Source organism: Simochromis diagramma, unplaced genomic scaffold (assembly GCF_900408965.1).
Source record: "Simochromis diagramma unplaced genomic scaffold, fSimDia1.1 OVJJ01000317.1, whole genome shotgun sequence".
Lineage (NCBI taxonomy): Eukaryota > Metazoa > Chordata > Actinopteri > Cichliformes > Cichlidae > Simochromis > Simochromis diagramma.
The window spans coordinates 2,489,438-2,513,593 of record NW_024386994.1 but is presented as its reverse complement, the minus strand read 5'-3'; the positions used below and the strand labels follow the sequence as shown (position 1 = coordinate 2,513,593).

Genomic DNA, 24,156 nt, shown 5'->3' with positions numbered 1-24,156 from the left:
GAGTGTTCTGGGACGTTATATTTGGTCTTTGAATGGCTGCAATCCAGGCCACCCGTCGCCTGTTTGTTACTTCGGAAACATGGTTCGAACAATTTCTCTTCAACGACGTAATCCGATAACAACCGATCTCTTTACCCGTCGGCTTCCCGTGGCTGTCATGCGACCGGCTATTGCAGTTAATAATACAACAGCTTCTTGACATTTTTGTGTTTCTTTTTATCGCTGTGTGACTGATTTCAATTGAAAGCCTGCGTGCGCTAGTACCGCTTGCCACGAGTTCCCAGAATCCTTTGCGGTTCTACCCGTGAATGACGTCACATTTTCAATCTCTATATAATATGCATGTTAAATTTTATATTTGGGGTGAAATATCAAGTCTTTTCAAGTAAACCGGTTCAAGTCCAATTCAAGTCCCAAGTCATTGGTGTAAAAGTCCAAGTCAAGTCACAAGTCTTAGAACATTTTTTCAAGTCAAGTCTAAAGTCATAAAATTAATGACTCGAGTCTGACTCGAGTCCAAGTCATGTGACTCGAGTCCACACCTCTGGCATAAGAACTAGAAAAGTGAGACACAATACGCTGGTAGGTGCATGAGTCCAGTCTCTAAAACCCAGTTATTAAAATGTTCTGTACTATTTCTCCAATCTTTATACAAAGTCTGAGGTCGTGTTTGTTGTGTGCGGCAGGCAGAACTCGACTCAAAATTCAGCTTTATTGCTGGACTCCAGAAGAACAAACAAAAACTGAGATACACATGAACTAAACAGACAGGCAGGCAGGCAGAACAACAGCAGGGAATGAGGGAGAATGCGACACTGGACAGACGGAAACAGGGGGCTTAAATACAAGAGGAATAACGAGGGAACAGGAAACACATGCATGAGGCAAATTAGACACAACGAGACAGCAGAAGCAAAACTAAACACACCGAACATGGAACGCAAGACTGTCAGAATAAAACAGGAAACACTAAGACGTAGACTAACTCACAACATGACATTTTTTGCTGAGAGGAAAGAACAGTCAGGGAAGCTAGATGGATTAAGGAGGCAACGGGAGGGGATAACGAAGGGGACGCAGGAACAGTTAACGGAGACAATACATAGAGAGAGAGCGAGAGAGCAATGATTCGAGACAGCACGAGAGAGCGAGAGGACAGGCATGATATGACGGAAACATGGGATAAACATGACAGGCAGGGGAGGCATGGAATTAAACATAAGGAGGAGAACATGGAAACAGAAAAAGGAAAGAAGACACAAGGACACTCACATAAACAGACACACACAGAGAGTTCACAATTAGCATAATTTCTGACAGATTTGCAAGGGAGCCTTCAGAAGTTGTTGCTTCCAGACAGTAATACCAGCCTAAACACTCTTACGGCCAAATGGGCTTTAACTGAGTGAGCAGTAATTGATGCAGACAGGAGATGTTAATATGTATACAACCTGTATCCTTTTGGTAGATTATACCAACAAAACCTTTGGTTTCCTGTCGGTGGGTGATGGTAATATTACTAGCTGTTCTATTAAAATGTCATTTTTACTGTAGCGTAATTTCTTTTTCTAGCAAAACTCAGAAATGAAGCAGAGTAGTCGTATCTGACATTGTTGACTAAAAAATATTGTTGAATTTCAATAACCGAAAGACATTGTTGTTCAGCAGTGTGAACACAGACGTGACATTTCTATCCACACTCAAACAAGACACACATTACACATTACTGTGACATGACTTCAGACTGTCAAGGAAGAGAGACTCCTTGTAAGCCATACCACCCTTATATATATATATATATATATATATATATATATATATATATATATATATATATATATATGAATATATGAATGCCATCAGGTCACTACTGACCTATCCAGAGTTAGGGTTATTGTAGAAGGTTAGTTTTATTTTAGAAACCTGATAAATCAGACATATTAGAAAGTAGAAGTTGCTACATTTTGAATGAAGTCTCATATAGTTTATCTACAGAAGCATTTGGGTGTAACGTTCTCCTAATCCTAGATGGGTCACCGCTTATCTGGTAGATTTTATGAGCTTAAGTGTTTTTCATAGTTATATTGTTTTGTTTGATCTTTCAAAACTCATGTGTATTTTTTTTTGGCTCAATCCATGTGCTTCAGGGGCTTTAATCATCTCAGTAGCATTTGGTCATCATGACACTGTGACCACAGAGCAGCTGGCAGCCACAGGCTGCTTTGTCAGTACCGTTCAGCTTACCATGCCACATCATATAAGAAACTTTTTTAGACACTCAGACACGATCTACATTCATACACAGAAAAGCTTGTGCATCTACAGGAACAAAAATGAGAAGAAAACAGTGACTGTTGTTCTGGTGTCCAGGCTGAAGTTAGCTCATATGCAGAGCTATGCACGTAGGAGATCCAAGGTTTCACAGGAGGACATTCAGCAAACTGCATTACAAAGTGCTGTTTAGTGTGTCGGGATGCAGAAAATGAATTCACTTTCTAATGCACGCTATTCTTAAAACTCTCTGCTGAGCTACCTTCTCTCTCTCCTTCTCGCTGTGTCTCTATCTCTCTGTGGCATGAATCTAGATTTTAGGGAGAATCCAAAGGCCTGCCCGGCGACTACCACCACACTTAACCTCTTCACTAAAAGACTATAAATGTCAAACTATGGAAAATTCTTTATGCCCTTAATGAGTTTTTGGGGGATTGCATTCCTCGCATTTTTAGCCTAAGCTATGACCTGCATTACTTAATAATCCGGTTCACTTTCAAGCTATATACAGCCTTTAAAATGTGTGGCACACCTTGGGATGCAAGATTACAGAGCTTTGATTAAAATGAGCTAATGCTGATTTTTCTAATAAAATGTTCAGGGTTCATGCACACGTTCTCTGTGAAAATATCATTATGACTGTCAGAAATCCCATTGATTAAAAAAAAAAAAATTCACAGCTGCATGTTTTCCTTTTCTGAATTTACTTCATTGTAACTGCCACGTTCAATAATAGATTCGTGTATTGCAAATGAAAGTATTCCTATGGCATGTAGGGCAATGTTCTGTTTTTCTGATGTACACCTGGTGTATTCAAGAACAGATAAAAGAAAGCAAAGGAATTTGCCAGGTCTCTGTCCTTAAACAAGGCACTCAAATGTATCTCGATATCAAGCATTAAACGTATCGCACTCTTACTCTCACCCCAAGAAAGGTAAACACAAAATTTCTGTCTCCAAATCCTTTCCGCCCTCTCTCTTTGTCTTTTTCACAAACTTGCTTTTCTCACCTTTGACAGATAAACTGTACAACAGGGAGTGTGAAACAGGAGACAGCTGGAAAGTGATTGTCTTTTTATGCCATGAGAAAGCACTGTGAGCGTTTAAGAGACAGAATGAATGCTCTAACATCACTCCTCCCTCTCTGTGTCTTGCAGTGCAGTTCAACTTGATTCCTGTGGGGCTCAGGATAGTGGCCATCCAGAGCACCAAGACAGGGCTCTACGTTGCCATGAACAGCGAGGGCTACCTCTACACTTCGGTATGAATAGCAAACACACTTTACGGTCATTCCATGTTTGTTTGCTCCGATAGAGCTAATACAGATATATGCCCAAAGTTTACAGGCTTATCAAGGTCATCTGTAATTGCAATCGCTTTTCTTAAATTACTGAGTGACTTGTGATAGCTTAGGCCTCAGTCACACAGGAGTACAGAGTGGTTGGAGACTGCTTTAGGGAAAAATCTCCATTTGCAAGTGGTTGCTGGCAGTCACCGGGTAAAATTGGTCTTCCAGCAACCACTTGCCAACTAGTTGGGGAATACATATTTTCTCTAGCGTCTGCAGATTGCCAGATGTGAATGTGGTGACTACTCTTTAAGGCATAATTAACACAGTTCTGCTGATCTATGTGCCAGTTTCCATTATAGTGGACTGATAGCAGCGTATTACTTCAGTGAAACATGAATCTCCCTCCATACACACAACTTTTCTAAATAACCAGCTTTGCTCACAGTCAGTGAGGCAGAGGTGGAGACGTCTGAATCTGCGCAGCGCTTGTAAAGATCTGTACATTAAACAGTTTCCTGCTCTCGGTCACAGCAGCACTTGTATGCCACCATTTTTTGAAAAAGCACAAACGACGCTCCCGCTGAGGTTTCGTATTGATGTGAAGACAGAAGCAGCAGAGCCACAGATTTGGAATAACAGGTGATCCGAGTGCACTCTATCAGGATGCAGAGAAAAGCTTTTCTTTTTTTTTCCAGCTGTTTTTTCGTCCTCTTGGCAAAATGGCAAAGTGTGTGAGATCTTGTTTGAAGTGCATCGGTGCGCTCACTTCAAAGTCCATCCAACGCTGCCTGCGCACATACTGCCAGAAATGAGGAGGGGAGGTAAAGGGTTTCTGTCAGGAGCAACAATGCAAAAACAAGCCTGGAAAGAGCGCACGTACATAAATCATCCCCCTGTGCTGCCACACATACAGTATGTGAACAGCAGTTTGTCCTTAATTCTAGCAGCTTCTCACTTTGTCAAACACAAGCTGCACTGAGCATAAGACAGTTCTTACTTTTCAGTCATCCTGGCCTAGAAATTACATAATATTAAGTAAAGTTAGTTAATAGGTTTGTTACCTCATGTTTGCATGTATAGATAAGTTGAATGTAGACTCATTGATACTATCTATTGATCGCTGGACTCATTTTGAAGCTTCAACATTAGCATGTTGTCTTTTTGGTGTCAGGAGTGACAATATATGGATGAGAACTTGTCCACAACCACAAGCAAACTTGGTAAGTGAGCCATGTCCACAGACAGTATGGGTGCAATGCGCAGATGGATGCCTGCTAATTAGTAACAGCTCAATAAATACTAGAAGAAAAAAAAAAATAGGACCACAAAATTATTGGATGAGCTGTAACATGCAGCAGGTGATATTCATTGCCAGATATATCTTGTCAAACACCACAAATATGGTGAAGAGGTCCAGTTCACTTACTTTAACTTAGTTTATTTTAGGTTTAGCACTTTAATATTAAAACAAAAACAACTACAAACATATTATATCGTTGGCTGAAATTGGACATTTTAATATGGAAACTTAACGCTTTGGAGACTACCTCAAGTGTCAGAGGAACTGGCACATTAGCATTTACTTAAAGCTAAACCAAGCTAGCTGTTTTGCTAGGTGACTTTGCAAGCTAATGCTACATTAATATCATTATTCATAATAATAGAGACTAGCTGAAAGATGCAATTATAAGTAACTGTAAGTTACTTATAATAACATTTGTTTACAGACTACTTATAATCAGGTGGTTTGATCACTTGTAGTCAGTTGTCAAACAGACTTTGGTTGCTAGCAGTGTGGGGGACACATGAGGGGTTTGTCTAAATGAATCAGTTTATCTGATAATTGACTTCATTATTTCTTTATTAATTTTGTTTTATTATTATTTTTAGAATTTACCTGAATTAACCTGTTTGATAAACAATAACCAGCAAATGGAACAAAAAAAAATAAAAGACTGGATATCTTCATGCTACACTGGAAGTCCCTGAAGAAATATACCTTCCCCCCTAATGAGACCCAGAAAATGGTCCTTGCATGACTTTTCCAGGGCTTGGAACCATTCCTTGATCATAAAAAACCTTGAATACACACACACACACACACCTTCAAACACACAGATGCAGAGGTTATACTTACCCAAGCATTCTCCTGACAAAAAGAAAGGTGACCCATTTTCACTAAGGGAAATAACCACAGGGAAAGAGAGTGTTGAAAAAAAAATGTTTAAGAAAATCCCTCTGAGATGGGAACAGACGGAGGACAAAGGAGTGGTGGAGGATTTTTTTATTTTTTTGCTCTCCCTCACCTTAACTAGCTGCTCTGCTATTGTTCTGCACAAGTGAGCCCCAAAGACAGAGATGGGGAAGAAGACCCAAGGCAGGTTTTGTGCTCACCGGCCTCGGGGTCTGGAGAGAGGGAGAGTGGAGTCTTGACATCCTGTTATGCAACCATTAGTGTTTTAGGAGCCTGCATAATTTCTTGAAAGATAGGGGAATTTTAGGAAGTGGTCTCAGAGAGAGAGTTTAATATGAACATCTAGTGGAAACTGCTGTGCGACGTGGGAGAAGGAGAAATACTCAGTTGTTGTTTAATTTATCTGCATCCGTTAAAGTTTCATTGTTTTTGGAGGTAATGCCTGTTGGTGGTTGGTTTGTTTTACATTTGCCTTGGAGCTGAAGTTGGAGTTATCTGATAACTGGGTATGAAACATTGGTGTCTCAGTTAAAAGACAATAAGTTCAATGAAAAATGAGCCAATGTTATTTTAACTGGCTGTGTCTAATAGTTAATGAATAGTTAAGAAAAGGCAATATAGAAAACATAATGTAGTAAGTTGATAGTAAGTAGTATAGAAGCTCTGCTTAACATAAGGCAACTGACAGCCATACAGCAATTAGACAGTAATTCTGCTATCAGTGTGCAATTCAATGAGGTCAAGTTTGCAATCACATGCTATCAGTCAGTGATAAATGTGGGATCTGTTGCTATCAGCTGCAAGCGTTGACATCTACATACACAGAAATTCACGATAACTACTTACATTTGGAGTCCAGCCAGAACAGATCCATACCATGTTTCTAATATGTGCATTAAACCCCAAACCACAATATGCACATGTGAACCTCAACAAAGCAGTTTCTGTGCCTAAACCCACTTGCTTTGGTTCCTGTATCTTATCAAACACAGAGACACGGATTAAAAATGAATATAAACTGTGTCTGAAAGGAAAACCTACAAACTGAAAACTGTAGCTAAAACACATTAACTGAATATAAAAACAAAAAACTAGAGTTCAGAAACGACTGAGTGAGAGCACGGTTGCTACGTCCATCTTTTATGTACAGTTTGTGGTTACAACATCTGCTGTGAGTTCTGCTTACACCAATTTGTATCGTCCAGAATGAGTTTCTGGCTAAAAGCAAAAAGGATCAGTTGATGGAAGCACTACATTAATGTGAAGAGTTAGTTGAAAAATGGCAAAAATAACAACTAGGCAACCAAGATGCTTTACAGAAGTGTATACAATATATTCATACTTTGGTTATATTAGTGTTGACTGAAGTATTCTCCAGCGGGATTGTAACCAAGGGGTGTAAAGTTGTTCCCGTCCTTCTCCCTTTTGTAAAATAAGAAAAGCTCACATACACGACATCACTGCAGTGGCTACTCAGCATTAATCTTTCATTGGCCTCTGTGGTAGATGTCATGTGCTCTGCAACATGCACGGTAAATAATTCCAACAGTTGTTTGAAAGACATGAAAATGAAGCACGTTCTGGGTTTTTTAGGCAACGGCTCAGAGAAATGAGAAAAGTAGTTTTCTGTTTTCTGCCTTGGTCTTCCCCCAGAACTGTAATTTATCTTTATTCATCAGTTGCATCCTTCCCATTTGTTGCTCCTTTGTTGTAATTTTCCTCAGTATTCTCCATCTGATCTGTTCTCATTTTTTAACTCAGCACTCCTCTGCTGCCACAGCTCATTTTCCCCACGAGGATCACTGGGATTTAATATATCACCTAATCTAATTTAATGATGACACCATTTAAATACTTCAAATATTTGTGATGACCTCAGTTTATCTTGCAAGCTGTTTAAACAGCCTCAAACAAAGATTTTGTTTAAGTCAGTGTACTTAATCATATATTTTACATTTAATTTGTTGTTTAATCTTGCACGCCAAAAGAGAAAGGAGCCAGTGACAGAAAGGAAGCAAGGAAATAAGTAGATACAAAACGACTGAGTCTCTTGAGCAAATTTTTCTCCTTTCCACAAACAGAAAGGTCAAAGCTTCAGAGCTATCCTTCTCTGCTCTGTAACGCAACATGGCTTGGAACCAGGATCCAGTATTAGAACCACACTTTTTTTTGAAGTAGAACAAATGCAGCAGTCGACCAAGTTTGTTGATTTCTGCGAATAACTCGTTAAGGAGCAGCATCATAGATGAACTAACCAATCAAGGGGACAGTAAATGAAAAGCTTGAAGGAGTGGTGTGTGCTAGTGAAGCGCATGGCTTTGCCTTCTTCCTGTCTGATGGCAAAGTGTTGAAAATGCTCTGACTCTAGCAGGCACTTAAACCAGTATTTCTCAGGTGGCTAAAATCTGTTTTGCTGCTGTTCATAGCAGCACATGGCTTCACTTTCTAAATCGCTCAATTTTCTGTCTGCTTGGGGGGGAAGTTGCCTAAAGACATCTATTACTGCTAACGCACTCACTGTGGAACAGACAGCACTTCAAAGAAAGCGAACTGAGTGAAGTATCCCAGCTGAGTGGACAGTTTATCCTGTGAAACGGGTATTATTTTAAAAATCAAAAAGAAATATGACTCATTTCATGGAAATCAGTCAGGGCCTCCCACCTGAGCCCCTCCAAATCTGCTTTGTTTTGTACAATAGCTGTAGAACATCTAATGAAGCCATGCAGAGTTTTGCTTTCATATTATGAAAATATCCCAGTTACAGGCCCTGAAAGTGCACAGGGGTGCACTGAAATGTGGCGCTTTTAAGTTACTTTCAGCCCTCATCACTTCCTAAGCACAGGAGCTAGCCAGCAATGACTCAAATACCAATATTTGCCATTAGAAAACAGTAAACGTCTATATACAGTACATGAGGTTGATTGCTTTAGATGGCACTGTGCTGTGACACACACACACTCACACACACATGCACACACACACACACACACACACGCATCATGAATAATACATATTTTTCATTATACAATGAACACCCAATTCCACAGCTTGTTTTGTTTAAACAGTATAGACATTCTCTGACAACCAGACACAGCATTAATGAAAGAACCTTCAAAGGAAAAATAAATAGAAATGATTGAAGAAGTATTTTTCTCTCTCGAGTGTTGACTTACCTGCCTCAGCAAGAATAGGCGGCCTTGAGAGATATTTAAAGATCGCCAAACAACTTTGCCTTGCTTCTTGTAGCAGTTAGCGAGGCAGAAAAGGCTGGGACGTGTGCACGTTGCTGCAAAGTAATCTGTTGTAAAAAAAAAAATATAACACGCTTGTAATACCTTAAAGCATAGGTCAGGAAGTTGTTGTGCACGAGATAAACAAGGCAGTGTGGGAGCGACAGGCTAAATGATGGAGCGAATGTCCTTTTGTCCCTACATGAGCCTCTTGTTTCGGGAGGATAAAGTGAGATGATAATAGAGGTGAGAAGGAGAGAAGAGGAGTGAGTCACTGCAAAGTATTGGATTTTTTTTTTTTTTTTTGCATTTACATAAAAATATGCAGAAAGGAAATGGGCTTTTGTTTAAAAATGAGATCCTGACTTAGAAATAAGCTTAGAGATTGAATTGAAAGATGAATTAAAAGCTGATACAGATGTAACATTTTCAGGATTTTCTTCCATGCTAGGTGGTTTTTATGAAAATCAGTATTCAAGGCGAGGGCCCCTTAAACTCCTTGAGAATAGAGTGGCCGGTGGGGCAGTTTGATTGACTGGAATGGCTGAATCTTAGCACCAGTAATAACAAACTGGGCTGACTGTTGAAAGGAAGGAAGACGAAAAGATCGGAAGATGCTGGGGAGAGAGAAAGGGAGAAGGATGGCCTGACAGCCCCAGACTTGGACCGAACATAACGTCCCCTCTGGGAGCAACAACCACGGCCATGCTCATCTTTCTTCCCCCACCCTCCTCCTTCCTTAACCCCACCCCCCATCTCACTTGTATAGCTTTTACTTGCCTGTCAGTCTGTCTTAATCTCCGTCTGAACATTTGTGTCTGTTGGCGTCTCTTGTGGTTTGTCCTTTTCCTGTTCCCTCCTTGCTTTTTGTCACTAGCATATCACTGTCTTGATGTGTCCCTTATCTGCAGTCCTCGTCCTTGCTGTGTCCTCTTTGTCCTCGTCTCTCCCTTTGTCCCATTCCACCTCATCCTGAAACCTTTCCTTTCTGCTGTCAACCCTCCCTTCTTATACTTTTATCCCCTCCAAAAAATGCTTTTTATGCTTTGCTGCAGACAAATGAGATTTATTTGTATTTATTCTAGCATACAAATGTTGATGTTGAAAATCACGCAAACATTAGATACCATCTACACACAAATGCAGCATCTTCACTCTTACAGTCACTAGACTGATACTACTGTGTAGGTTTAATTGTTGATTAATTGAATGTGCCAGAATACTGTTCCTGATAGTCCCTGCCCACTTTAACCCACGGCCCTATGAAACCTACGTTGATGCTTTATCTCAGTGATAGCTAAAGCTTGACTCCGTGATCATAACATGCACAAACATAAACTTCGTTCCTTCAAGAGACAGATAGTCCAGCTGTATGAGGAAAGAGGCCAGATGGTCTGTGTGTATCCATCTGTCTTTACACATCCCCAGCAATACACAATTCCTCTTTATCATCCTCCTGTCGCCTTCACCTCTGCAGTACCTTTATTCATCTGGCCACCATACATCTCTCTTTATTTCCCCATCTAGCACTTCTCTTTCAGTCTCGTCTGACTGCCTACAAATTTTAAATCATGCATACTGAGAAAGCACTTAAGAGCAAATGAGCATGTTGCAATTATCTGCCCTTCATCCATTCTGATACCAAGTAGTTAGCACAGAAATGTTTGTTTTAAGTTATTAATATTAATTCTGGGACAGAGAGCAGGCTTGTGCAGGTTTGTGGAGTTCTGTGCAGTGGCTGGGCACTGCTCTTGGAGAACTGGGGCATGTGGTTCAGCTCAGCAGAGGTTAATGGCGAGGGGAAACTCCTTGTCATGGTTCTATTGTCTGAGGCGGCTGGGACCCGCTTACCTGTGGGCACCTCCTGAAAATTGCTTTCTGATAAAAATAGTGCTCAGCCGTGGACCTGGCCCACTTTATTAGTCGTATGCTCTGGAAAAGCCTCCGGGGTAGAGAGATGGCAGCGGAGAGGGATGGAGGAGTGATGTGTGAAAGGGGTGCGGGTGGTGTTTTGAGATGCAGTCACACACAAAGCAACAAAATGAACCTGTACACCACACACCCACACTCACATTCCCTTGTGCAATTTAGCCACCCTCCACATCCCCACAAACACACATGTGCAACCAGGTATAAACAATCTGACAGAGGCAGGCAGACATAATTGGGCCGAACTCCGATACCCGGGACCGGCTCTGGCCAAGCTTTCCGCAGTTAACAGGGGAAAGTTGGACAAAGTAAAACTTTGCTCGAATGACATTGCGAATATACACCCTGAGGATAAACGAGCAGAGCCCCACTTCTGTCTTCTTTCACATGCGAAACATATTGTACTATCTGAATAAGCTGTTATGGCAGGATCACGATTACACATAAGTAAGTTAAAGACATATTCCAACACAGAGGTTTTGAATTTCACATTTCACATTTCACAGCTTAAATTTAAGCTTTAATTACTGTAGAAGAACTATATAAAAAACACTTGTAGTTATGGTTTGGGCTAATATGACCTTCTAAAGTAAAAAGACTATATTGAGAACCTCTGCTAGCATAGTCTAGTTGATAAAGGATAATGGATGGAAGCAGCTGCATAGACCATAAAACAGTAGGTGTTTAGCTAAGCTGTGGATCCACACTGACCTTCTTCTTGCTCAGATCTTGTAAAAGCAACATCTCGGGATTTCCTTCTTTCCTCCCGCTAATTGTTACAAATGCTAAAGGACTTAATCACATGGTATTAGTCTGAGGTTATTCCTGGTACCTTTAAAATAATACAAATACAGAAAACAAAGAATGCAACATGCAAACTGTTTGTATGTTGTAAACTGTGTTTGTATGTAAAAGTTTGTGGATTGCTGGGAAAAAGGAGTCATAGCAGTGAAAATGTTTGTCCTCTTGGCAGTCAAGCTAAGCTAAGCTAAGCTAACTGCCTGACATGCTGAAGATTTGCATTAGTTAGACTAGTTTACCAGCTAGCCTGCTAACTAGCCACTTCTACATATGAGTTGACTGTCCCTAGCTTTTTAGTTGGCTGCACTGTTATTATCACCAATTATTTTTGAGAGTAGTTACAGAAATGCAGTTTATTTCTCTCATGTTCTTGTTCCTTTGTTCCTTCGTTCGTGTTCTCTGCACTGTTTGTGACCTCCTCTAAGCTCTCCACTGGGAACTTCTTTTGAAATGCATTGAGGTACAGGTCACTAAATTGCCTTTGGTCACAAGACCAACCCGGGAGAGGAGGTAACGAGACGTGAATTAGAAAAAGGAGAGAGGGGTGGTGACGAATGCCTGCAGGTAGGCATGTGGAAGAAATGAGAAAGGGATGGCACAGGAAAACAGTAAAGGAAGATTTCATATCCGCTTTATAATGCTGCAGCTACAGCCAGAGCAGGCACAATGGCCTTGCTATGATTTGACAAGAGTTACGGCCGTCCCAGTGAGCTGAGAGGGTAAATCCAAGTTCTGCATTCTGATCAGTACCAGCAACTAGTAAACACGCGCACACACAAAGGGGGTAACATGCACACAAGCAGACAGCTATATTTGTAGACACATTTTATACAGTAATTTATAGGATACAAAACATAATTTAGAAAAGGTTCAAGTAGCAAAGCCTTTTACTGTAAATTAATTCCTGTAAGAGGGCTTTCCTTTATAAATCTCATGCTGTGGCATTTTGCTGTCATGTCTCACAAAACCAGTTAATTGGGATGGATGGTCTTTGGTGATATAGAAAGTTACCACATCCATCATTGCATTGTGTTCTATAAGAGCAAGCAGCTCCTTTCTCTGTAGAGACTGGCTACGAGGCAACGTGTGTGTGTGTGTTTTTCCCCCAAGATATTTAGTTCACTTTGTTTTCCTGCAGAGATGTTGTGAAGACTTCTGTGCGGGGATAACAACACCAATAACTTCTGTGTAGCTCATGAATGAAAAGATTAGGTTTAATTCATATTATCAATTTAGCAGTTAAATACTGTAGTTTCTATTTGTGACCCACATATTTATCCAGGAAACATCAATAAAATATTTTGTTATTTTGTTTGTTTGTTCCACCACCTTTATAAAGTTACATTTGTATTCGTGTGAGTGTGAAATTCATTGTCTTTTACCTCTGCTTTGCTGCTACCAATAGCTGTGGGAAATGTTTGGTTAACCAGCTGCTCTATACTCTGTTTATGAGCTCTGATACATTCGTCTGTATTGTATGAAATTAAAACAGTGAGCAGAAAGAGACTACAACATACTCATTCTGAACAGCATTTAGTGTATACAAGTCAGACATCAGGTTGAAGTTATGCAGCAAAAAACACCCAGGATCAGGCTAAGATACCTCCCGCTTATTTCTGGCAACAGATTCGGCATCTTCTTGCTTGTGGCACTGTGTCCTGACAATTATAACTAAACATCTTCAATTTTTTTTTGTCAAAAGAAAGATTATTTTGTCATAGCAAAACGTCCATGTTATCATATGTTTATTTGACCTCTAACAAATACGCTGGCTTTTGTTCAGCTATTTTTCTTTATTTCCCTGCCCGTGTTGCACATTCACATTTTTAAACTTACAGAGCGTTATTGCCATTTTCATGAGTGTTGCAGGGCTTGAATGCATTAAAGACTTTCATTTCTAAACAGGACTTTCTATTGTATTAGTCATGCACTGTTACATCAAAATATCATCAAGCCAGGAATGTTTGACTTAAATAAGTAGCTACAATCTTTTATCCATCCATCCGGAGTCAAACTCAGGATTTACCTTCAAACTGTAACGTAAACTTAGTGTGCAATGTTAAAGGTGCTATTGCACTTGTCGTGAGAATTACCTATTAAAGATTGTTACATCTCATTGTTTTTGGCATTCCAATCTGCAACTGTCCATTGACCACTGCAGGCATTTTCAGGAAAAAAAAACAAAACAAAAACTGAAAAAATTATAACAACCCACCACACACACACACACACACACACACACACACACACACAAACCCACTACAGGCTGAGAGGACAGACAGTTAGCAATGACCTGTTAAATACCTTTGTATTTCTCCCAGGTTGCAGCAATGATCTTCAACAGCTGTTTAGCAATATACACCTGTCTCCAAGAAAAGACCAAATGTCTGTGAAGGGAGGCTGGAGCTGATTAATGAATGAACACAGGGCTTTCATATGAGTACTTTATGCCACAAAACTGCATAGTTAGACTTAGGAAGTATGACACTTTAGGTAAAGTACTTTGCTGTTAAACATCCTCAAAATCTTTCGTCAGGTGCATCATATGTGTTTACGGCTGTATTGTAAATCAGCCGCCAGCTTTTCTGGTCAGGCTCCCTACTTAATATGCATTTTGTTTTTTCTATGTTGCCCTGTCACGCACAAACTGATGCTCCTGACAGGTGGCAAACTGGCAATTAGTCAGTTCTCTCAACAAAGTCTACTTAGAGTATGACCTGAAAGCTGCCTGCCCACACAAACACAAACACACACACAAACTCACACACACTCCCAGCTCCTGTCCTCTGACCTTCCTCAACCACCCATCGAATCAGAAAATGCTTATGTCTTTTTCTTTGAGTCAGCACTCTTTTTTTCCTTTCCACCTTTCTCTCTTTCTTTCTCTCTTTCCCCTGGTCTTTTGCATTTTGACCCCCACCCCACAGCCCAAACTAAGTCTCATCTGGCAGCTAAGATGTGCAGACACGTGACAAAGAAGGAATGGGGTGAAATGTGAAGCAAGGCAGGAATGATACTGAGATAAAGAGAGGATAACAGGGTGGTTGTGGGGTAGAAGCCTAATATAAAAGGAGAAATTAAAAAGATATAAAAGGCAGTGTACAGGTAAAGACAGGTTATCTTTGGTTGCCTTTGGAAAATCCCCAAATGCACAGCGAGGGTCTGGCACTCAAGGTGAGAAGCAGAGGACATCCCTCCCTCCGTATCCCTCTGCTTCTTCCCCCTCCTACACCCGCCTGCACCCTCTCCAGCTGTTCTCATCACATTCGGCTTTTTTGTGTGTGCAGGGTTTTTTTCTGCTTATTACGTGTCTGCTTTCTGCTTCATGTGCACTTGTTTATTCATCTTTTGTGCAGACAAATATCATGAACATGTGTTTACAGACATTCATGCTGAATATATTTTGTTCCTGTATCTATGTGTGATGCCACAAATGTCTGTCTGGATACCATGACCGTTCATGCCTGATCGAGCTCCTTATGCCGTCCCCTGTAAAAGCCAAAATATTATCAACAAAAAGACGTTGCCAAAAAAATGTTTCTACTCTCCGTAGGATGGCAACCCAGATGCACGAGAGGGTTCAGCGAGAGGCCAAAAGGTGGAAAACAGAGAAAAGACAGAGAAAAGACTTTTAGAAAAAGCAGCTGGGTTGTTATTATCCTGTCAGATAACAAAAAATTCACTGTTCCTTAAAGAGAAATAAGCTCGTTGTATCTGAGAGCAATCTGGATCATGACTTGGATATCCAAATCTGTGGCAGCTGGTGTTCCCCGGTGTCATGTTATTTTATTTATGTTGTCAGATCTCAGTACTTTCCCATGGTTGAGAAAAGTTAACTTTAAACTCAGTGAAGCAATAGACAAGTTTTCTTAAAAATAATCACTGTGGGCTGTAGAGGGAAATGATCCTTAGTTTACTGTGTGGTCAGAAGCCTGTCAGCATCCAGTTGCTGTATTAATGGCTTGGATGAACTTGTGGCTCAGGAGGAACAGCAGGGCATCTACTAACTGGAAGGTTCGTGGTTTGATTCTCCAGTCTGCATGACAATGTATTCTGATTCCCAATACTTTTGTGTGAGTATGTAAATGTTAGGTAGGAAGAAGTGCTTGTGTGAATAATGTTGTATAAAGTCCTTTGAGTGTTCAAGTAGGGCAGAAAAGCGCTATATAAGAATCAGTCTATTTACAAGAACTATAGTTATTAATTTAGGCAATGTCTCAATGCCAATTGAGAATTATGAATAATTCTTTAAGTTGCTGCTTTTGTGCTGTTCAATTCAATTCAATTTAATTTATACAGCGCCAACTGACAACAACAGTCGCCTCAAGGGGCTTTATACAGGGAGTGCAGAATTATTAGGCAAGTTGTATTTCTGAGGAATAATTTTATTATTGAACAACAACCATGTTCTCAATGAACCCAAAAAACTCATTAATATCAAAGCTGAATGTTTTTGGAAGTAGTTTTTAGTTTGTTTTTAGTTTTAGCTATTTTAGGGGGATATCTGTGTGTGCAGGTGACTATTACTGTGCATAATTATTAGGCAACTTAACAAAAAACAAATATATACCCATTTCAATTATTTATTTTTACCAGTGAAACCAATATAACATCTCCACATTCACAAATATACATTTCTGACATTCAAAAACAAAACAAGAACAAATCAGCGACCAATATAGCCACCTTTCTTTGCAAGGACACTCAAAAGCCTGCCATCCATGGATTCTGTCAGTGTTTTGATCTGTTCACCATCAACATTGCGTGCAGCAGCAACCACAGCCTCCCAGATACTGTTCAGAGAGGTGTACTGTTTTCCCTCCTTGTAAATCTCACATTTGATGATGGACCACAGGTTCTCAATGGGGTTCAGATCAGGTGAACAAGGAGGCCATGTCATTAGTTTTTCTTCTTTTATACCCTTTCTTGCCAGCCACGCTTTGGAGTACTTGGACGCGTGTGATGGAGCATTGTCCTGCATGAAAATCATGTTTTTCTTGAAGGATGCAGACTTCTTCCTGTACCACTGCTTGAAGAAGGTGTCTTCCAGAAACTGGCAGTAGGACTGGGAGTTGAGCTTGACTCCATCCTCAACCCGAAAAGGCCCCACAAGCTCATCATTGATGATACCAGCCCAAACCAGTACTCCACCTCCACCTTGCTGGCGTCTGAGTCGGACTGGAGCTCTCTGCCCTTTACCAATCCAGCCACGGGCTCATCCATCTGACCCATCAAGACTCACTCTCATTTCATCAGTCCATAAAACCTTAGAAAAATCAGTCTTGAGATATTTCTTGGCCCAGTCTTGACGTTTCAGCTTGTGTGTCTTGTTCAGTGGTGGTCGTCTTTCAGCTTTTCTTACCTTGGCCATGTCTCTGAGTATTGCACACCTTGTGCTTTTTGGGCACTCCAGTGATGTTGCAGCTCTGAAATATGGCCAAACTGGTGGCAAGTGGCATCTTGGCAGCGGCACGCTTGACTTTTCTCAGTTCATGGGCAGTTATTTTGCGCCTTGGTTTTTCCACACGCTTCTTGCGACCCTGTTGACTATTTTGAATGAAACGCTTGATTGTTCGATGATCACGCTTCAGAAGCTTTGCAATTTTGAGACTGCTGCATCCCTCTGCAAGATATCTCACTATTTTTGACTTTTCTGAGCCTGTCAAGTCCTTCTTTTGACCCATTTTGCCAAAGGAAAGGACGTTGCCTAATAATTATGCACACCTGATATAGGGTGTTGATGTCATTAGACCACACCCCTTCTCATTACAGAGATGCACATCACCTAATATGCTTAATTGGTAGTAGGCTTTCGAGCCTATACAGCTTGGAGTAAGACAACATGCATGAAGAGGATGATGTGGACAAAATACTCATTTGCCTAATAATTCTGCACTCCCTGTATTGTAAGGTAGACCCTATATACATAGGGTCAGAAGAACCCAACATACAGAGAAAAACAACAATCTTATGACCCCCTATGAGCAATCAGTTTGGCGACAGTGGGAAGGAAATACTCCCTTTTAACAGGGAGAAACCTCCGGCAGAACCAGGCTCAGGGAGGGGCGGCTATCTGCCGTGACCATAACATACAACCATCTACAAAAGTATTGGACCACACTTCTTAATGTTTGCATTCACATGTCTTCAGTCTCATTGCAACAAATCTATATAGTCAAGTATGCAAACTGCCTTTAAAAACATCTGTGAAAGAATAGCTCATTCCAGGACCACGATACTGTAATGGGACGCCACTGTTACAACAGGTTAGATCAGGAAACGTCTTCCCTCCTACATGAACTGTAAGTTCTTTTACTGCAGAGTGGAATCGTTCAGGAGCCACGGCAACTCAGCCACTTTAGGAGTTGTAAGTGAAAAGACAGCTTGGATGGACAGTTATTGACCTAAAAATGCATAAATAAAATTAAACACTGTCACTCTTTATTAATACTTTGAGTTCCCTCTGTCTGTCTTAATAATTACAATAGATGCAGCCTCCTCAGCATCAGCCTCCTCTGATCCAAATGCACCTGTAATAGATATTCAGAATGTTACTGAGAGGCCGTTCAGAAGCAGCTTACACAGTCTTTTGTGAATCCTGTTATTTTTTTGTAGCATACTGTCCTACAGCAATAGAGCATACTTACACAGCTACAGTGAGGATGACACATCCTTTTTTCAGAGTGAAGCATCTTTTCGCCTCTGAAAAAAAGGTCCTAACAGCCCCGCGTACAGTGGCAGTCCAAGTCAAGCAGAAAAATGCTGCTTTTAAAACTCAAGCAAACAGGCTCTTTTCTGGTACTACAGCCAGGTTTGACAAAATTGCTTTGAATGTCAGAGCTTGTTTTTCATTTAATGGCTGTGGATGTTGATGCTTTTTAGCACTCGAGCTGACTAGTTTATTCGCTAGAGAGTACAGCGCTCACTTGGAGATGGAACTTTCCTTACCTAAAAGCTGAGCAGCTGCTTAAATGCACAGTTTGAAAGAATGGCGCTGATGATAGTGCGAAAGAGCAAAGCAGCAGGGCTGTATGTTGTCCATGCACGAAATAATAAATGATAATTATGCCTATCTTTAGAGAATTGTTTTTTCCGAGCTCCTGTGATGCTTCCTCAGCTGTTTGTCCTCAATTAAAGTTGTTTTTCTACTCATTTGCTCAGATAATAATCGGCTTTTCTCTAAACAAGCATTTGTGAGGCTAACCTTGCTCTGTGTGCAGATTGTTATCCTCCTGACAAGAGTTGCATCTGTAGGTAAATATTCAACATGCACTTTACAGAGACACAGTCATTGTTGTTTTATTCCTCTGTCACGTATGTCCTCTGCCAAAATGCTGCACTTCCATGGCTTTATTTTGTTAATAAATATTTGAGATTTGAGGTTTTATTAACCAGTCATTTTCATTCATCTCCAGAATAACCACTAAAGTAGAAATATGCACAGAACCAAGAGCATTTCAGGTGAAAGAAAACAATTCCTGTTCAATTCAGAATATTTTACAACCCAGCTATCTTTTTAAACTTTTGTGCCCTGCAGGATATTTTTATGACACTTCTTTTTTTTTTTTTATTCGATTGTGAAGTGAAAGGACAAGATAGATGTGACAGAGAAACGAGGGCTGATAATTTCAGCTGACAGTCGTCTGATGGACTTAAAGTTGTGAAGCCAAATTTGGCCTGTAGACCTTTGTGATGACACGATGCACTCGTCTACATGAAACACAAAGGAGATTAAAATAACTCGGTGTCACTTTGACGCTGATGAAAATGTGCACAGTACAAAAGTTTTGACCAAATACGTTAATGTGCACTCATCTTATAGTAGTCACATCTACTAAATGTAATGTGAATGGAGACGAACCCACAAAGAATTATCAGCAGATTTCTGTAGAGTAGCATCTGTTTACCAAACGCTTGCATGACTGTCCCGCCCTTTTAATGAAATGATTGTGTGAATGTTGTGTTTAGAGTTTTTTTCTGCTTGCCCCAAGTGGCTACAGACATTGGTAATCCAATTTTTAATTAAGTTTTCTCTTGTGTGTGTTACGAATACTTGAATGTGATCAACTTAGCAACTGTGACTTCACACTTTAGTTTCTGGACTCTGGATTTTGAAACCTCATGATTACCATTTTGGTCACCACCATGTTAGCTGCATAATTCCAGTCAATGCAATTCCGTTTATTTATGTTTTATATTGTAAAGTAAAGACTCTACAATGATATAGTGAAAACTCCAATAACCAAACGACCCCCTATGGGCAAGCACTTGGAGACACTGGGAAGGAAAAACTCCCTTTTAACAGGAAGAAACTTCCAGAACCTCATGGTGGGGCAGCCATCTGCTGCAACTGGTTGGATGTGAGGGGAGGGACACAGGACAAACGACACTGTGGAATAGAACCAGCGTGTAACTAAGGGTCACCTAATCCAGCCCCAACTATCCGGTCATTAAGTCTGACGTCACTAGCCGTGTCTGGGCCTAAACTCCGCTGCAGGTCCATATATCAAATGATCACTATGGCATTACGGAGAGTTGAAAAACTGTCTAAAGTCTTTCATCTTTAATAAAATGATCAGCGTTCTGCTCTACCAGGTGTAACAATTGAGTTTAACATCCAGGCATCCATGAAAACGGAATTTATGACATTTAACGGAGTTAGAAGTTAGCAGGAAGTTAGCTCGCTAGCTTCTATCTAAATACAATATAGCATGTCCTGACTGCGGGGTTTTGGAAACAAATTAAAACGTACAGCTCTGTTATCACTTCCAACATAAATGAAGACAGAAAACTAAACAGCAGTGACGTTTGTAGGGTTACTGAAGTTTGGCTAGCTGGTATATAATGATGAGCTACGTGACCGCTAGCGCCACAGCTATGTTAGCATAATATAAACAAGCTAACTTTTTTTCCACTCGATACAAGTTAACGTGAGTGTTCTCGGTGGTCAGGAACAAATGTAATCGCATGGCAGGATGCTATAAAAGGACCAAAATTCAGCCAGGAGAACAACTGAGATAATCCATCCACAATACGAGGTTAGTCATTCATATACTGCTGCATGGGCTGGGCTGTAGTTACATCCTAAGGTTTTAAAAACTGAGCTTAAATAAATGATTAGTGGTAATAAAAGCCGAGGGAGGTCAACAGTGATCGCTGACTGTTTTAGGAGCTTTTTGAGATTAAATAGAAGAAAATACAAAACATTAAACATGTTAACAACACAAAAGCCATATTAAACGCAGACTACTTTAGGCCCGGAAGTAGGATTCGTCACATCATCTCTTAACGACCGGATAAGATTGATGCTAGAAGTTATGCTAATGCTAATAAGCTTGGTTAGCAAGCTGCACTGTTAAGCTGTACAGCCTAAACTGTACATGCTAATTAGTGTAAAACCAAAGCACAAACTCCCCGGAAGACTGTAATACACATCAGACCATATTATTTATCAGATAATTCAATTCAAATGCTCCCAAAGGTGCCAACACCACAACCAAAGTTCAGTTCAGTGATTTGAATGACCAGAGATAAGGCATAGAGCAGGGGTCCACGAGGGCCGGTGTCCCTGCAGGTTTTAGGTTTAGTGTCCTTGATCCATCACAGCTGATTTAAATTGATAAATTACCTTCTCAACATGTCTTGAAGTTCTCCAGAGGCCTAGTAATGAACTAATCATGTGATTCAGGTGTGTTGACCCAGGGTGAGATCTAAAACCTCCAGGGACACCGGCCCTCGTGGACTGCGATTGGGGACCCCTGGCATAGAGCCAAACCTTTTTATATTTTTAGGAATATTTATTTATATACATATAACATATGTTCAGAAATTGTCCGAAGCTAAAATAAAAAAAACCCAACTCCCTTCAAGTAGAGGAGGAGATGGTCTGGGCAAGCTTCTCACATTTCACATAACTTCCTGTACGGGCGCATGAGGCGTCCTGTACTGTAGCTCTTTCCTTAACAGTCGCTGCAATGTTCAAATGAGGTCGCATTAATGTAAAAGTCACCCATATGTGAATGGCAAAGCCATCACTTTAACTGCCTAATGAAGCCGGCAATGTTACATAGTTGATGTCTTAAAAGGACTTTACTGGGTCACAGGAATTAAACACCTCAGCACCTCATCTGATTGGTTTCACTCCACCAAAGCTGTTTTTTTTGTTTGCATTTTGAAACTAAGCCAAATTTTTGCAAAACTTTGTAGAGGGATGGTTAACGAGCAATGAAAGTATCCATTACATTTTTATGCAGTTTATTGTGCCTTTAAAAAAAAAAAAAAAAAAGACGGAAACTGGATATGATCTGGATCTGCTGCTGGATTTAAATGTAACAATATTTTTTTAAAGAGATACTAATTCTCATGACAAAGGTTGTAACAAAATATAAGATATAGATAAGAAGAGCACATAATGAGTTGTGTAAGGCAGTCAAACTGTTTGCCCTTGACTCCACAGCCGTGACTTACTCCTGTTGTTATCCAAATGAAGGCTCATTATTTTAGCCCATATTCAGATTATCACAATTTTTCCTTTTAATATGTTAAATAAAACATGGAACACGTATCTCCGACCAGCAGCATCCCCGGGACACAATCCCTAAGTGTCTGTGGCTTTGATTGAGGGCCATTGATTAACCTGCAGCTCAGCTTACAAATTGTTTTAAGTTCTTCACGCTTGGTTGTGTTGCCCTGCCGTGTCACATGTCATATGGAACCCTAATCCAGGTTGTTGTCTTTTTTCTGCACCAGAGCTTGTTGTCTTTTTGCAAAGGTCTCACATAAAGTCCCCCATCTAAGTGAATGTGAGGTTCATTGTTTAATAGCAGCTGTGTTGCTGAGAACAGGGCTGAATGATGTTTTTGATGATAGTAAGAGAGTATTCCTAAAATACTTTCTCAGTTTCTCCTTCCTCAGCTGTCATGTTTCTCCCCTCGTTTCCTTTATCCTCATTTGCTTTTTTAAAATGTATTTATTTTATTTTTTTTACCACACCTCCTCCCCCTGTCTCCCCCCCCTCCCATCACTCGCCCAGTGATCTGTCCATCCGTCACTATCGATGTCAGTGTGGTGTGTGTATTTGTGTGTGTCTATATGCATGTCATCTGGCACTGGGTGGCCTCCCACTGATGTAAGAGGGATCTGTCATGTCTCTCTGTCACAACAGCAGACACGCATGAGTAGATGTACATACACACACACACACACACACACACACCTAAATGCACATGGTGTACTTGTCTCTACTCAGTCTGTTCTTAGTGAATGCATGAGCAATTTTTCCTCTTTTCCTTCCATCCTAACCCCTGAGATTTACTAGACATTTATATTTTTCTGCTAAAACAACCTTCAAAGCTGCCAGTAGGTTGTGGAATTGTAGAAGTTATTATTTGTTAGGGTTATATCCACTTCTGCATCCAGAGGCATGAAATACAACATGATGGGACATTTCAACTAAACTCTCCTTAAAATGTGGTTTGTTAAAAAGCTGCAGAGAAAGAATCCCTGGGTGGATTCGTGGCTGTTCTCCAGCTCGAGTGGTTTTTAGCAGGCTAAACGAAGCCCTTCAGGGGGTTACGGAGTGACAAGTGGACACCGGTTAATTTTGTAGCATCAGGAGCTACAGCAGCAGCAGAAGCCCCGGCTGTGTGTTTGGAGCAGCACCTGCTGAACACAAGAGGAACTGCACTGGAGATGCTTTAATGTAGTTTGTCTCTTGGATGAGGGGAATGAGGGGTTATTGGGCTCAGGTGACAGATCGTATTCTCTGTTATTAGACTGAGGCTTGTTGGTGTCCTCGGTGAAGAGATACGAGGATGGCTGCCTTTCCTCAGCTTTGATGAAGGGGAAATGATCAGTTAGAAAATCAGCCTGAAGTCCACTGAGAGCAAATCATGAAGACAGATGCTCATCTGTCCCCTGTGTGTATGCTGCTTGAATAATGTGTGTTAGTGTTTAATTTTGAAAAGTCTAAACTCTATAAAACAGCATTGCTGATCTGTCCCTGAGTGCATGCTTTTAACTACGTGCACAAAGCTTTCTTCTGCGTACAATTATATGATTTATTTGATATGTTCGATACAGTAGAAGTCATTTTAATCTTTTTTTAGTCACTAATGTGAGATGGAGAAAAATATCTGTTAATTAACTATTTAATAGGGCTGTGATAGACTGGCGACCTGTTTAGTGTGTACCCAGTCTCTTGCCTTAGTACAGCGAGGATAGGGTCCAGTCAACTTGAGACCCTGAACAGGACAATGAACTGAGAAAATGAATGGAATATATTGTAAATATCTAGACCACTGGTGTCACACATACTGTGACCTTGGCCTTGATTTGGAAAGTGTGAAATTTGCAGGGAAGTCATGAATTACTCATTAAAAAGCATTTCTAGGCATTTCTATGCATGAAATAAAATATGTGGAAAGTTATCTGTATTTTAAG

The 24,156-nt window shown here is 40.4% G+C and overlaps 1 protein-coding gene across 1 annotated transcript in view; it reads left to right on the top strand.

The window, feature by feature from the left end:
* fgf11a (fibroblast growth factor 11a) overlaps nucleotides 1-24,156 on the top strand; it is a 99,189-nt gene that overhangs the window by 65,259 nt on the left and 9,774 nt on the right. The window contains exon 3 of the mRNA XM_040040752.1: nucleotides 3,428-3,531. Within this exon, the coding sequence (XP_039896686.1) occupies nucleotides 3,428-3,531 (104 nt within the window). The remainder of the gene's footprint in view (nucleotides 1-3,427; nucleotides 3,532-24,156) is intronic.